The sequence below is a fragment of the Aptenodytes forsteri genome, unplaced genomic scaffold (genome assembly GCF_000699145.1).
Source record: "Aptenodytes forsteri isolate BGI_AS27 unplaced genomic scaffold, ASM69914v1 Scaffold494, whole genome shotgun sequence".
NCBI lineage: Eukaryota > Metazoa > Chordata > Aves > Sphenisciformes > Spheniscidae > Aptenodytes > Aptenodytes forsteri.
This window is the reverse complement of record NW_008794455.1, coordinates 420,993-434,079: the sequence shown is the minus strand read 5'-3', so window position 1 is coordinate 434,079 and position 13,087 is coordinate 420,993. Positions and strand designations below refer to the sequence as shown.

General features: G+C 49.4%; 1 protein-coding gene across 1 annotated transcript in view; it reads left to right on the top strand.

The window, feature by feature from the left end:
• The first annotated feature begins 348 nt into the window (after nt 1-348).
• The window catches only part of TRAF2 (TNF receptor associated factor 2), a 23,951-nt gene continuing 11,212 nt past the window's right edge, over nt 349-13,087 (top strand). The window contains exons 1-4 of the mRNA XM_009290640.2: nt 349-425; nt 1,044-1,264; nt 1,880-1,958; nt 2,323-2,421. Coding sequence (XP_009288915.1) covers nt 1,077-1,264; nt 1,880-1,958; nt 2,323-2,421 — 366 coding nt within the window. The 5' untranslated portion in view covers nt 349-425; nt 1,044-1,076. The remainder of the gene's footprint in view (nt 426-1,043; nt 1,265-1,879; nt 1,959-2,322; nt 2,422-13,087) is intronic.

Here is a 13,087-nt window from a genome sequence, read left to right as displayed (position 1 = left end):
GGGAACGGACGGTCTTGATGCGACCGAAGAACGGAACTTGCGTTAAAGACCCGGCTAAAGATGTGCAGGGTCGGAATAACGGCGCTCGGGCCGGTCGCACGCCGGAGCCTGCCGGCACGGCTCCTGCCGGGGTGGCGGGGGCGGCAGAGGCCCCCGCAGCAGCCGGGGCCGCGGTGGTGGAGAAGGCATCCTCGTTAACGCCGTCCGCGTTCTGGGATCGCTTCGTCAGCTTTAACGGCTCCTGCTACGGGCAAAGGAGGGACGTTACCCGAAGCCTGAAAGGCGCGGGGGAGCCGAGCGAGCCTGGCCGCTTCCTCGGCCGCGCTGGTTGAAGGCAGTACCTGGATGCGCTGCCTGACGCGTTTCAGGTGGCTGCGGGACGCGGTTGCAGGGCACGAAGGCGGGAGATGCATCTTTAGGTCACCGTAAGCGGTCAAAACAACGGCATTTTGTTCTTTTCCTCCTTTCTGATTTGCTTGTGACTCTCAAAGCTTCGTTTTCCAGCCCTCTGGAGAGCCCTGTACCCCTGCCTGGGCACTGCCAGCAGATCGGGGCTCCGCTGCGCGCACGGCGTCTCCCCGGGACCGGATGGCTCTGGGCAGAATTACGGTCCTTTTTGACAACTGACAGATGTGAAAACAAGTGGTGGTAGGCTGTGGTTACCTCAGTCGGTGCCTACAGGTTTTTGGTGGACTGAGGTGATTTATTTATATTCCTGATCAGCTTTAGGACGGTTTTTTACCTTGTTTTGGGCCAGAAGCCTTGATTTCTCCAAGTAGGCTGCATTTCAATAAACTTGGACGGGGATTTTCGTGAGGTCTGTCCACCCTGTCTCTTTGTTCTGGATTTAATTCTAAAATTAACTGTAAAGTTTCTTTCTGTATTTTTAACTAGGTGGAGGCAGACTTGTGGTTTGCATCGGTGTGTTTACCTGTGGTGTTGGGTTTTGGGTGCCAGTGTAATACGCTGTGAGTAATGCAGTTTACATGAAAAATCACCACCGTCCAGTTATAATCAAACAGGGAAAATATTTTTATTTTCAGGCTCTGGAGATACAGCCAGAATTTTTCGTTCACATGGCAGCAGCAAACTCTACTCCGCCTGGCTCTCTGGATCTAAACCAGCCTGGATTTGCAAAGGAGATCCTGGGAACTAAACTGGAGGTCAAATACCTCTGCTCCGATTGCAAGAATATATTGAGGAGGCCGTTTCAAGCTCAGTGCGGACATCGCTACTGTTCCTATTGCCTGAAGAAAATTATAAGGTAACTTTTGTGCCTTCAGTCTGAAGACAAAATGCTTGAAAAGGCATTTTCCAGCAGAAAAGGAGAGAAAAGTCTCGTTTTCAGGGCCTTCTCAGCGAGGGAGCTGTTTAATCGTTGAGGTTCAGCATCGGGTCTTCTTTAAGGGAATGTGTAATCTCTGACTTGCTTTTATTGTTCCGGGGGTTGCTTCAGAGTTCCCTTTTCCAGAATCTCCCGGATTGTTTTTGCTGTTCAGGTGGCGATCCAGGTGGATCACCCATCTCCTTCAGCCTTCCTCACAGCTGCTGAAGGAACTTGCTCCTAAAAGTCATCGTATGGTTGTCGTGCCACAACGGGAGAAATTTAAGCATATGCTGCCTTCCAGAAAAGTTTCGTAGTGTTCTCTCTCGCTCTTGCCTTTAAGTGAGGGAAGTTGAATAGAGTGGTTAATCGGGAGAAGAAAGAAAATTAGAATCAGAAATGGGCGTCAAAAATACACGTGAGCAAAGGCTCAATGTGTTGTTTTAAAAATAAGAAAATGTTTTAATTTTATAATATTACCAGAAGTCGTTTTATCATTAAATCATTAATCGGTCTCTTTTTGTTGTGTTTGATCATTGTTTTTCTGTCTGCTAGTGCCGGACCTCAAAAGTGTGCCAGCTGTATTCAGGAAGGAATATACGAAGAAGGAACTTCTATTTTGGAAACAAGCTCGGTAAGAAAAAATGCATTTTAAAAAATGAAGAAGCTCACCGATGTCGTTAATACCACTTGCAGTTTTTGTTTAAAACACAAGTTCTGAGAATCCCTTATTCCTAGGAAACATTTTCGTCAGTAGTGAGAGTTATGATTAATGTGGCGGACTCCCCAGCTTCTCAAATCCAGGTCATGTTAATATAGCGGTGGCCTACTTAAGCGCTGTAATAATGATTAGTTTGCCATTAGCACACCTGTGAGGATGCGATGTGGCAACTGGCCTGGGAGGAGTCTTAGTAAAGTCTTAGTAAAGATTTAAGAGACCCGACCAAAACCCCGACCCCTCAGTAATTTTTGTGGTTTGCTTGTTTTTTCCATTTTAGGCTTTCCCAGACAACGCAGCTCGTCGGGAGGTGGAAAGTTTGCCTGCTGTCTGTATTAACAGCGGCTGCACTTGGAAGGGGACTATTAAAGAATACGAGGTAAAGATCAAAGCAAGGCTTTCGATGTCTGCGTCCTTTTTCTTTCCTCTGTGTTTGGGCAAAGTTCAGGCGGTTTTTTTGCCTGTCCGCTGACATTGGCAGTGGCGGTGGGAGCTGTCAGCTTCCTGGACTTCACTGTAAGCTGGAGCGATTTCTGGGCTGAGGTAGGTTTGTGTGCCCTGCTGAGGGCACAGGCTGAACTGAAACAATTTCAGATTTCCTTGTGATCGCAGGCACCAAGCATGTCCCTTCCGTGGTGGGAACCACCCGCTCTATCTCCAACTCCTTTCTTGCTATAAAAGACTTTCTGCTCTAACTGTCAAGAAACTATGCTGTGCCATGAAATTGTTGCGAAGTTCTCTGTGTTATATGAACCTAAAACCTACGTCAGACCCATGAGCTTGGGGAAAGTGCCATGAAAGCGCTGGAAACAGGCCACGATCCTGTTTCCAGCCAGCTGCCCCTGTAGCTACCAGGGCAGTGGGACTGGGCGTTACTCACTGGCTGGCCACCCGTCGCTCCGAGCTGTTCTGGGCCACGAACCTGCTGGACAAGATGGTTTTTCCACCCCTACTCTTCTCGAGGAGCCCATCAGCTCTTTCATCCATGCCTTCTTTTTGTGGCCCTGGTCCTTAGCACGTATACAGCTAATGTGCATCGTGAGAAGTGTGTTCTTGCTGAGGATGGCAGTGGACTACATGCTTCCCTGTGCTTTCCGACAAGTCAACTCTGCTGTGACAACTTGCATCGTTAAAATGCATTAGCAGTTAGTAGCGAATGTATATTCACCTGTGAAGCTTTGGAGCTCCTGAAGGACAGGTCTGTCATCCCCCTTGGAATGGAAGAACCACCATGTGGGGGGCCTGAGATAAGAGGAATACATTTTATTTCCCTCTGACACTTGCCCTAGGTAAGATTGTAGCCCTGTGGAGCTTTGGTAGTGACTGAGGTGTGTGTCAGGAAAAGGTTTAACCTTGGTCTGTCTAGGCTAACATTTGGATTCTCTTTGCAATGCCACTGCAAGGTGGCAGGAAGAAACAACAGCTGTGGATCACGCCTGAGTTTTCTGCGTAGCTTGCTGAGCCTGTTAACAGAGAGATGCTTCTGTGCCTCTGCTTCCTTGGCCTGCTGTCTAGAACCTTCCACTTCTTCATGCTAAAAGTTCAGTCCAAAAGATGAGGGGATGCAGGGTGCTAAATGGTTCTCCTGCTGTGAAGCCCTGAAAGGGTACAGTGTGTTTTACTGAGGTTCCAGGTTCAAGCTGTGCTGTTGGTGCCTGCAGATTGTTGGACCCACGCTTTAATTTCTGCTGGTGACCAGTGACTAGGAGTCTGATGCCCACTGCAGTGTCCAAAATGGTGACTGTAGTAAGTGAGCTCATCTCCGTTAGACTAAACCAAACTATATTTGTCAGCAGCTTCCAATGCTATTGATTGTGCTGTGACTGATGAGCTCTTCTGGTTTAAAAAAAATCTTGAAGAGTTCCTGCAGGGCTCAGCAAAAATCATCAGCTGCCAAAGGTCCTCCCTGTGTGGTCTTACAAGTGTTTGAACGCAGGCTTGAGTCCAGCCAGGACTTGCGCTAGAAGTTCAAAAGGGCAATGAGTTGTCCTGGGATAAGTCTTGTCGTCTTGCAAGGCGGCGCGTGTGTGTGATGCTCCGGGTTCTTCTGCACAACGGCTTAAGAGCGTCTGAACTGATAAGGCTGTGCCTCTTTTTTGAGTCCAGCCAGGACTTGCGCTAGAAGTTCAAAAGGGCAATGAGTTGTCCTGGGATAAGTCTTGTCGTCTTGCAAGGCGGCGCGTGTGTGTGATGCTCCGGGTTCTTCTGCACAACGGCTTAAGAGCGTCTGAACTGATAAGGCTGTGCCTCCTTTTTTTTTTTTTTCTTTTTTTACCCTCCACCTAATCTTCAAGAGGTCCTGTTAGGTGCTTTGCTAAAACAGAGTACGTTTCGTAGAGGTGCGGCTCCGGAGCGCTTGGGCCGCAGGTCTGCAGCGCTGATCTTGACTGTCACGGTTTTTGTTAGTCTTGGGGCAGCCTTGTGCAATGAAAGGGGAGCGGGGATTTCGAGCAGTGCTAGTTGGTTCGTCTCGGGATTGAGCCTCTCTTGCCTACCTCGGGTGGCATTCAGTCTAATGGGGGTAAGGTTATTTTGTGCCCTTTTGGGAAAAGCTGATTCTTTCCTGAGAACTGGTGGGAGGAGGCAAGGTCTGGCTTGCGTTCTCTCTCCTCCCAGCTGCCTGCCAAAGAGCTGTGGCATTTAATCAGGCCTGGCTGTCCTCATGTGGTCGGAGCTTAGGAGATGGTAAGTGTGGCTGAAGGAGGGCCGATGAAAGGAGGCGTCAAACGACCGTGTTAGCCCAGAGTCTCTCTTGGTACCATGGACTAATGTTAAACCCTGCCTTACGGGTAGGCTTGTTAGTTTAGTGCCGCAAAGTAGAGTTTGCCTCGTGCAGTATGGTTGCATCTGTAGCCAGCAATGTGTGTAACGTCCTGCAGCAGCTCAGCGCTCCCACTATGGAAAGTCCCTTGCTGCGCTATTTCCGACAGGACATGGAAAGTCCCTAAGAGCAAATTCATTGTTTGCTAATTTAAAAATCGTGTGTTCGTACTGAGAGACTTAGTCGGCTGCTATCCACTTACAAATCAAGAGATACTGTCACTTCTGGTTTGCTAATCTTATCAGGGCACGAACAAGGGAAAAAAATGTTCTGCAGCTGAAAAGCTCTAGGTCTTCAACTTCAAAAAAATTAATAAAACTGATTTCAGTTTTGCTTTCTGTTCAGGCAGACCAAAGTTCAGGTCTCAAAGGGACATACAAAACTGAAAGAGTTCAGTCTGCTTGGATGTGACTTGCACTTCTGCTTAAAGCTGTGTGAAGCGTGTGAAATATTTAAGTGCTTAGCACATGTCTGTGTTTATAAATGCATTTTTCAGAGTTTGTAAATATTGTAAATATTTAGTGGCATTTGGATAAAGCAGTTTGTGGTGGGGCTGCAGGGTTTTTCCTTTTAATCAGTAACCTCTTCTCATGTATAGGTTTCCTGATGAGTCTGCCTGAATGTACATACAGAAAAGCAGGCTGTGGGCAGGAGCCTTTAGATTCAGGTGGAAATTCTGAGGAGGGTTGCAGAAACTAAAACTAGCCCGTTAGAGCAAAAGGAAAGACCAAGAAAACATGTCCTGTGATATCCAAGTAGAGGGAGTTTGTGGGTTCTCAGCACTGGAGTGTTTCTTTTCTTGCCTTGCAGTACCTCCAATTGCCTACGTCTCTCTCCTGTTTTATCAACATATCTTCAGTTCTCATATACCTGTTATTTATGCTTTGCATACTGCCAGCTCCCTTTCTTTGCCCCCCACCAGGATTGGGATGGGAGGAGGGGGCTGCAGAGGGGTGTTCACGTGGTCAGCCTTGGCATTTCCATTTGTTACCCCAGACAGAGGTTTTAACTATGCCCTGTTCATCTCAGGAGATACGGAATTACTTGAGACATAAAGAAATGTTACCCCAGACAGAGGTTTTAACTATGCCCCGTTCATCTCAGGAGATACAGAATTACTTGAGACATAAAGAAATTGAATTGTCTAAGTTTTGGAAGGAGAACTAAGTTTTAAGCTTAATCCTGACAGCAGTATTTAAACTAAGTTGGGAGGGGTGTTGCTAGGAAAACAGATGAGCTCGGCTAATGAGGATGGGTGACTGTCATCTGTTGTGATAACCTATCCTAATCCAAACTGGAGGGGATGTGTTTTCCTTGTAGTCAGTTGTCACCATGGTTTTGAAGAATTCACTTTAATTGAAGCCTGGAAGGCTGTGGAAGATGCAAAACTCAGAATTTAAGTGATGTTACTCCAAAGCCCGTGGTGTTGGAGAGTATGTCTGCAGCCCCTTCTGGGCTACGTGGCTTCCTGGGACCAGGAGGACAAGGTAACTGGGCTGTGCCTTCTTGCCCAGCGTTCCTACTGGGAGGTGCTGGAGAAGCGCTGCTGCACCTCGTGTAGAGAAAACTGTCTCTCTTCAAAAATGCTGCTGGGGGCTCTGAGCCAGGGGGTTCTCCTGCTTCGTGATGCTTCACCGTTTCATGCCCTCCCTTTCCAGCTGCATCCCAGGAATGCCCTGGTGGTGATTTTCAGCTTAGGCTAAAAACTTCAGCTTCAGGCTTTTGCACATTGCTTAGAACAGAGCTGCTGGTCTCCGAAGCTACTTCACCTGGCTCCTGTTGCCTCCGAAGTGTACTTCCGAGTGTTTTATAGCGGTGTTGTCTGCATGGATACAGCATTTTAGGCGCTGTGGCAGGCACACTTGATGATGCTGCAGCAGGGCAACCAGCCTTCCTTTTAAAATCGGGTACAGCATTTATTGTCTTTTTCTGAAGGTTTTGGCTCCAAGTTACAGTATGGTGTCAAAGTGCAGTTTGCAGCCAGCTCCGGCCTGATCAGCAGTTTGTCCCAGGACCAGACCACTTTCTTGTGGGAGGATCCCTGACTTCCACATGCAGGTGACCAAAAGGACCTCCTGCTTTGGAAAAAGGGATCTGACACACCTTTACTTTCCAGAGCTGGAGCTGAGGTCCCCAAACAAAACCTGGCCTCCCTTACAGTCCCCGAAGTAGAGTTTATGTAGCTGGCTGCCCAGACACAAGGCAGTTTCCCATCCAAGCCCGTGGTGGGAGGTAAGCCACGGGGAGTGCCGGAGAGCACGTGTGGGAGGGGGTTGGAAAGCCCCAGCTGTAGAGGGTCTGCTCTTAGCTTCTAAAAACAGCTCAGCCTTCTTGCGGTGGCCCACCTAATTAACAGTTTTGGCATCTGCCCCTTGAAAAACGAAAAGCTGCAAGTCGTGAGCTTTGAAGCTGAGGCGAGTGCTCTGTGTCCCTTCTAAGCCGTGATGAACGCCCTCAGCATGAACGCAGCTTTGGGAGTTGTGGGGCAGCACTTCACGCCCAGGGAGATGTTTCTGGGGCTCCAGGTGTCTGGCAGGAGCCAAAGCTGTGATCACACACACACCCTTGGGCACTTCCAACTCTTCGGACAGCCTAGAGAAACCGGGTTTGAAATCAAGCCACTCACCACAGGCTCGACTTCTCCAGCACGTGAAAGACACCCGTCCCAGTTGTAATATTTGTCTCATCTCCCCTTTTGTGGGTGCCAGTGGTGTTCTCAGCCTCGTGCTGTAACAGCCCTTCTGTTCACAGCCTGCACCTTCGCGCTGGCTGCGAGGGAAAGGGGTCGGCCTTGCCCCTGCCCACCATCTGCAGCTTGCAGAGCTTGGTCAGTATCAACACCACCCTTTCTAATGTGAAGATCAGGCAGACCACTGAGAGGCTTCATCCTGAGGCCCCTTTTGATCTGAGCGATTAAGGTGAAGCTTTGTGTGCTGGTGAAAGTACTGCTGGAGGGGAGGGAGATCTCTCCAGGGGTGTTGTCCTGGGACCTGGTTGACACAGGCAGTGCTTTCGGTGTGCTTAGAGCACAGCCGTCAGCACTGCAGCGTCTCCTGCGGCTAACGACAGCAGTTGACTGTCAGAAATAACTATTGGAGGTGAATTCAGAACAATGCTACGAATGTGCCAGCGCCTGGCATCGTTAGTGTGATGGTATGATTGGTGTTCGCTCCCTGGTGACAGGTTGTTCTCAAGCAGTGACCTCATTAGATGTGAACAGCACATCTTGGGGCATTTTTCACGCGATCATGACTGTAACTGTTAGTTGTAGCCTAGAAGACCTGCGGAGTTATCTGTGATCAGACGCTCCTGATTGCTTTGAACCTCCCTTATGTGTTAGCCAGCTGTTTACAGAGACTCGGCGTAGTCCAACGCCGTAATTTTTAATTTCTTTAGCAAGCGGATTTTGTCTTTTTGTTTTGCAATGCAGCTAGCTGCATCGGAGGCGAGGGACAGTGGTGCACGGGCTTCAGCTGGCCGTGGGGCCAGGTCAGGTTCAGACTTGGGCATATCTAAAATGCTCTGGGGGTCTGGCCCCGCTCTGTTTCAGACTAGAGTCTGCCTAGGAAAATTATTCCTCTGAGATGATGGAGGGATTTGGAGAAAGCATCCTGGAGTGTCCCACAGCTCGCATAGTTCAAAGCAAACAGAGAAAGGCAGAGTCTGTTTTAGGAAATGTTAGAAAACCTGCTGCTGCTTTCAAATGTTTCTTGTACCTTCAGCCTTCTTCAAAACCTGCTACTGCTTCCACATCCTTATTCAATGCAAGAAACGCTGCCTTGATGCCCCTCTACCAATAAACCCCGAATCAAATGTCTGTCTCATCAGCCCTAAAAGCTGATGAACAAAACCATAGAAAGCTGAAAGCAAAAGTTGTTCTGCTGGTTCTGAAAAGAGGCGTGAGCAAGGCCCCTGGGAACCCCTGACATCTCTTCTGCCAATTTTTTCTCCTCAACTCAAGTGGACGCCGTGGCGTTGGACAGCAGAGTAAAGGCGGTGCTGGTTTCCCGTGCCATTGCTGCCGTACGCATGCCCACTAAAGCCAGAAGCAGTTACCGATGGGAACTTAATCTTTGGTTTTGACACTTTCTTTGAGGTTTAATTATTTGTGATGCCAAGTGGACTTGCTTGGATCTCTGTCACCATGTGCCCCAGCGAAGGGAGCAGTTTGTGTCTGGCACCAGCTGATGTGACGGTCTCGGAACGCTCCTGTTCCTGGTTGGCACTGTGAATTACAGACTGGGTTCCTGCTTTCCAGCCCTGTGTTGCTGGGCTCCATGCAGTAGCGCGAGGACCATGTGCATGGTAGCCCAGCCCACCTGTGTGGGGAAAGCTTTGAGCTGGCTTGGCTTAAAACCAGCCTTAGGACTCCCCTGATGAGGAGGAGACACAGCACAGAAGGGCACATTGACTTCAGAGGAGCAGGACATCCCAAAGTACCTGTGTTTCATGACACGTTCCCCCCTTGGAGGCTCCAGAGCCCCTGGGGACCGGGCAGAGGTGCACGAAGCAACTCATGCTTCTTGGCGCAAGAGATTCAGGTTCCCTCGAAACCTAGGCAGGTGTCTTTTTTACACTGGAGACCCATTTTCAGTGTTTTCTCTACAATTCTGTGGGCTTACCCTTTTTCTTGTAGGCAGGCTAAGATGCCAAAGGAGCCGTGTGCTGGACATGGCAATGCCGGGGCTAGGGACTGCCAAAGCCCTGACAGTGCTCCGGTGAACCCTGTGCCACTTCAGCTGGCTTTCCCCTGCCGTCCTGTTAATTATCCTTCCTTTTTGGTGCTCCCTTCCTGCTGCCAAGCCCTTCAGCTTTGTCTATGCTTATGGTTGCTGTTGCCATGCATGGAGGGGACTAATGGACTAACTTTCAAAGATCAGCCTGCAGGAGACTGTTTGCAGAAGAGCTGCGGTGTGCGGCTCGCACCAAGCCTGTTCTGCTGCGCCTCGTCTCTGCCAACCCTGCCCTTTGCGATAACCTTCCTGCAGGGCTCTGGCAGAGGCATCTCGCAGCAGCTGTTTCAAAGATTGCTTTTCTCAGCCGCCTGCCTTGCCTCTTAGCTGGAGGGGGAGCGTTGTGTCGCTCTGACGGATTTCCCAACACAGTTGCAAGACCTCCATAAAAACGGACTTGCGTTGATATGGCAGGTTATGAGCAGGGCAGCTGGGGAGCAGGTGCACCTCCCGCTCTGCCACCACAACACGGGGATGATAATTTTCAGTGGTAGCCTCTTCCATAGTTCAAGTCAAGTTTAGCAAAGCATTTAGAGGCAAAACGGCAATCGGATTAAACTGCAGTTTTCCCTTTTGTCTTACTTACACAGGCACAGCAGAGCAGCTCCTCCTGGCATTCCTTAGGAAACCATCATTGCATCCTCCAGGGATCAGCTGCTGTTACTAAAACCCGCTTTTTCCCTGTGTGTGCCTGTACTTTTCTGCACGGCTGCATTGAAATGTGCTGCCCCTGCTGTCGCAGAGCTGCCGTGAAGGGAACTGCCCGTCCCTGCTGGTTGAGTGCTAGGGGTGTAGGGGGATGATCCCGCTGAATGGGAAGGACCCCGCTCTGAGCAGGAGTGCCCGGAGAGAAACCTCAACTGCAAATACTGCAAATTGCTTTTCTACTTCCCTGATGCTGACGTAGGAGTGTTACGGCGTGCGCACAGGCTCTGTTCGCCAGCAGGCCCGCAGGCCAGGGGAAGAGGGATCAATACCTCCGTTGCAGCCCGTTGGCGCTGCTGCGGAGAGGAGCACGGGTAGGTGCTGAAGGACTGAGCGGCCGCAGTGGTAACCCACGAGCGCCTGCACCCTGAGCGAGTGCTCGTAGGCTGCCCTGGTCCTTCCGAGGGCGGCAGTGGTGTCCGATTTTCTCCTCCCTCAGTTGGGCTCCCAAGAGAATCACCTGTTCTGATGGTGGCATGTGATGGTACAGGCTGCCGCTGGGTTGTCTCGCTGTTTATTTTTAGGGAGCGAAGATGATGTGCAGATCAATCGGCGGTTTTGGTTTTAATTGAGTGGGAAGAGCGAGGTGTTGCTGTGCAGGCTGTTAACTCTGCCTGGTTTGATTTTCCTACCCCTGCTGTTGGATGCTGAAGGCTGGTCTGTGCCTAGGTTTACAGCTGGTGGGTGAGAAGTCAACACTGAGGTAACCGGAGAGTAGCCCTGAAGGTCTGAGTCAGACTGTTGTCTTCCAGCTCTGCTTTAATTCTTCTATTGCCGTCCCCTCTCTCCAACCCCCATCTGACTTGATTTCCACAACAGGTTCACTTTGGGAGAGTGACTCTGCTCTCGCCTAGTCCCGTTCACAGCGATGGCCTTCCAAAGCTGCCTAAAATGTTCACAGCAAACGCCTGGGTGTCAGAGATGCTGGTCCCTGCTGCAGAAGCTCACGGATGTGGGTTTGGGAAAGGTGTAAACAGGAGGATTGCCACATTCCTGGGGGAGTGGATGCAGCAGATCAGGCTTGAATGCCAACCCCTGCTCTTCGGCTCCTGGGTGGGGTGGATTTCTTCCAGCGGCGATAGCATCCGTCTCTGTTTAGACACCCGCGTAGAGGGGGAAGGAACAGGGGATTCCAGAAGAGCCCGAAACTGTTTATACAAAAACCTTTGTCTAGAGGTTTGGAACTGTGCTGGTTAAAGCTAATGCTTCTGTGTCTTAAACAATTTACATACGGACCAGTTGCACTTTCAGCTTAGCTGTGCGGGGCTGGTTTCCCTTCTCATGCTGCAAGCTGGGCACGCTTCGCAGGGCTGCCTGCGTGTTGGGTGTTATATCACGGTGTAGCGTGGAGTCGGGATGGAAGATAAATGCTGGGAGGTGGGGAGCGCAGAGGGGGTGGTAGTTTCACGCCTAGCACATTGGCACGGGAGAGCATAAGTTTTAAATACTCCCTTTTTAAATAGTTGTCTCTACAGTGAAGTTTCCTTCCTTCAGCCAGACCGTCTGTTCTTATGCCAGCGTTTTGTGGGTCGTGGGGAAGATGCTATCCGGTGTTTCTAGAACATGAGAGCAGTAGGTGGGTAGAAGAAAGGGTTCAGCCCCTCTGAAGCGAGTGGGATGAAGGAGGGCGCTCTGCCTCCTCCGCCGCCTCTGCAGGCAGCGCTGTCGGTGCAGGCAGCACTGCCCCGCCGAACCGCGCAGGCTGGCCGGTCGCTTCTCCAGGGACAGCGCAGTGAGGCTTTGGGTCTGGTTACTCATTTAAAGTATAAAAAGGAGAGAGTAACTAAGAAGCCAAAGCTGAGCCACTAATGGGTTTCACTTTCCAGTTTCTGATGTGGTAACAGTATTTAAGTTTGTGCATGTTTCCCCCTGCCCCCCAAGATAGTAACTTGTTTTAATAAAGAATAAATGTGACCGAGTTTTCAAAAGCATCTGGTTTCAGATGACTACTTTATAAATGCTTCTGGGTTTTTTTTCCTGTTACTACCATGGCAGGATACTTCAGTGCACTTACCTTTTTTAATCTGAATTTTGAACTGCATATTCGTGGCATTTACAATACCTTGTTTCAACCGGTTGGTGTGTAAAGAGAAGGTTTAAACAGTGTGGAAATGACACAGAAAGCAGAGGCACGTTCTAGCATTCCCGATTTAGCTGGTATTGCTGGCCCTAGTATCTGCTGAGGACAGAATATCACGTTGCCCTGATCATTTGTTCAGCTCCGCTGGACGCCAAACAGACTGCGTGTGCTCTGGCTGCAGGGGTGGGTGCTTGTGTGCAGGGGCTATTAAATGAAGCAATTTTAAAATATTTTTTTTTTCTGGTTGAAAAATGGTTTTCTGATTTGAATGGGAAGATACTATCAGACAGCTCAGCCCAGCGTGTGATGAGTAGGTTATGGGTTCATACTTCAGCTGACTGATAACCATTACAGTGGAAAAATTATACAAATTATCTTGCTGAGATAGTGGCTTACTTCACTCAACCTGCCTGAACGTGTATTTTCCTGGCAGAGCCATAAATGGAGCTTCCTGTTGATTATCTTGTCCATCAAAGATACTATCAGACAGCTCAGCCCAGCGTGTGATGAGTAGGTTATGGGTTCATACTTCAGCTGACTGATAACCATTACAGTGGAAAAATTATACAAATTATCTTGCTGAGATAGTGGCTTACTTCACTCAACCTGCCTGAACGTGTATTTTCCTGGCAGAGCCATAAATGGAGCTTCCTGTTGATTATCTTGTCCATCAAAGCAGTAATTTTTTTTTTTTTTTTTTTTTTTA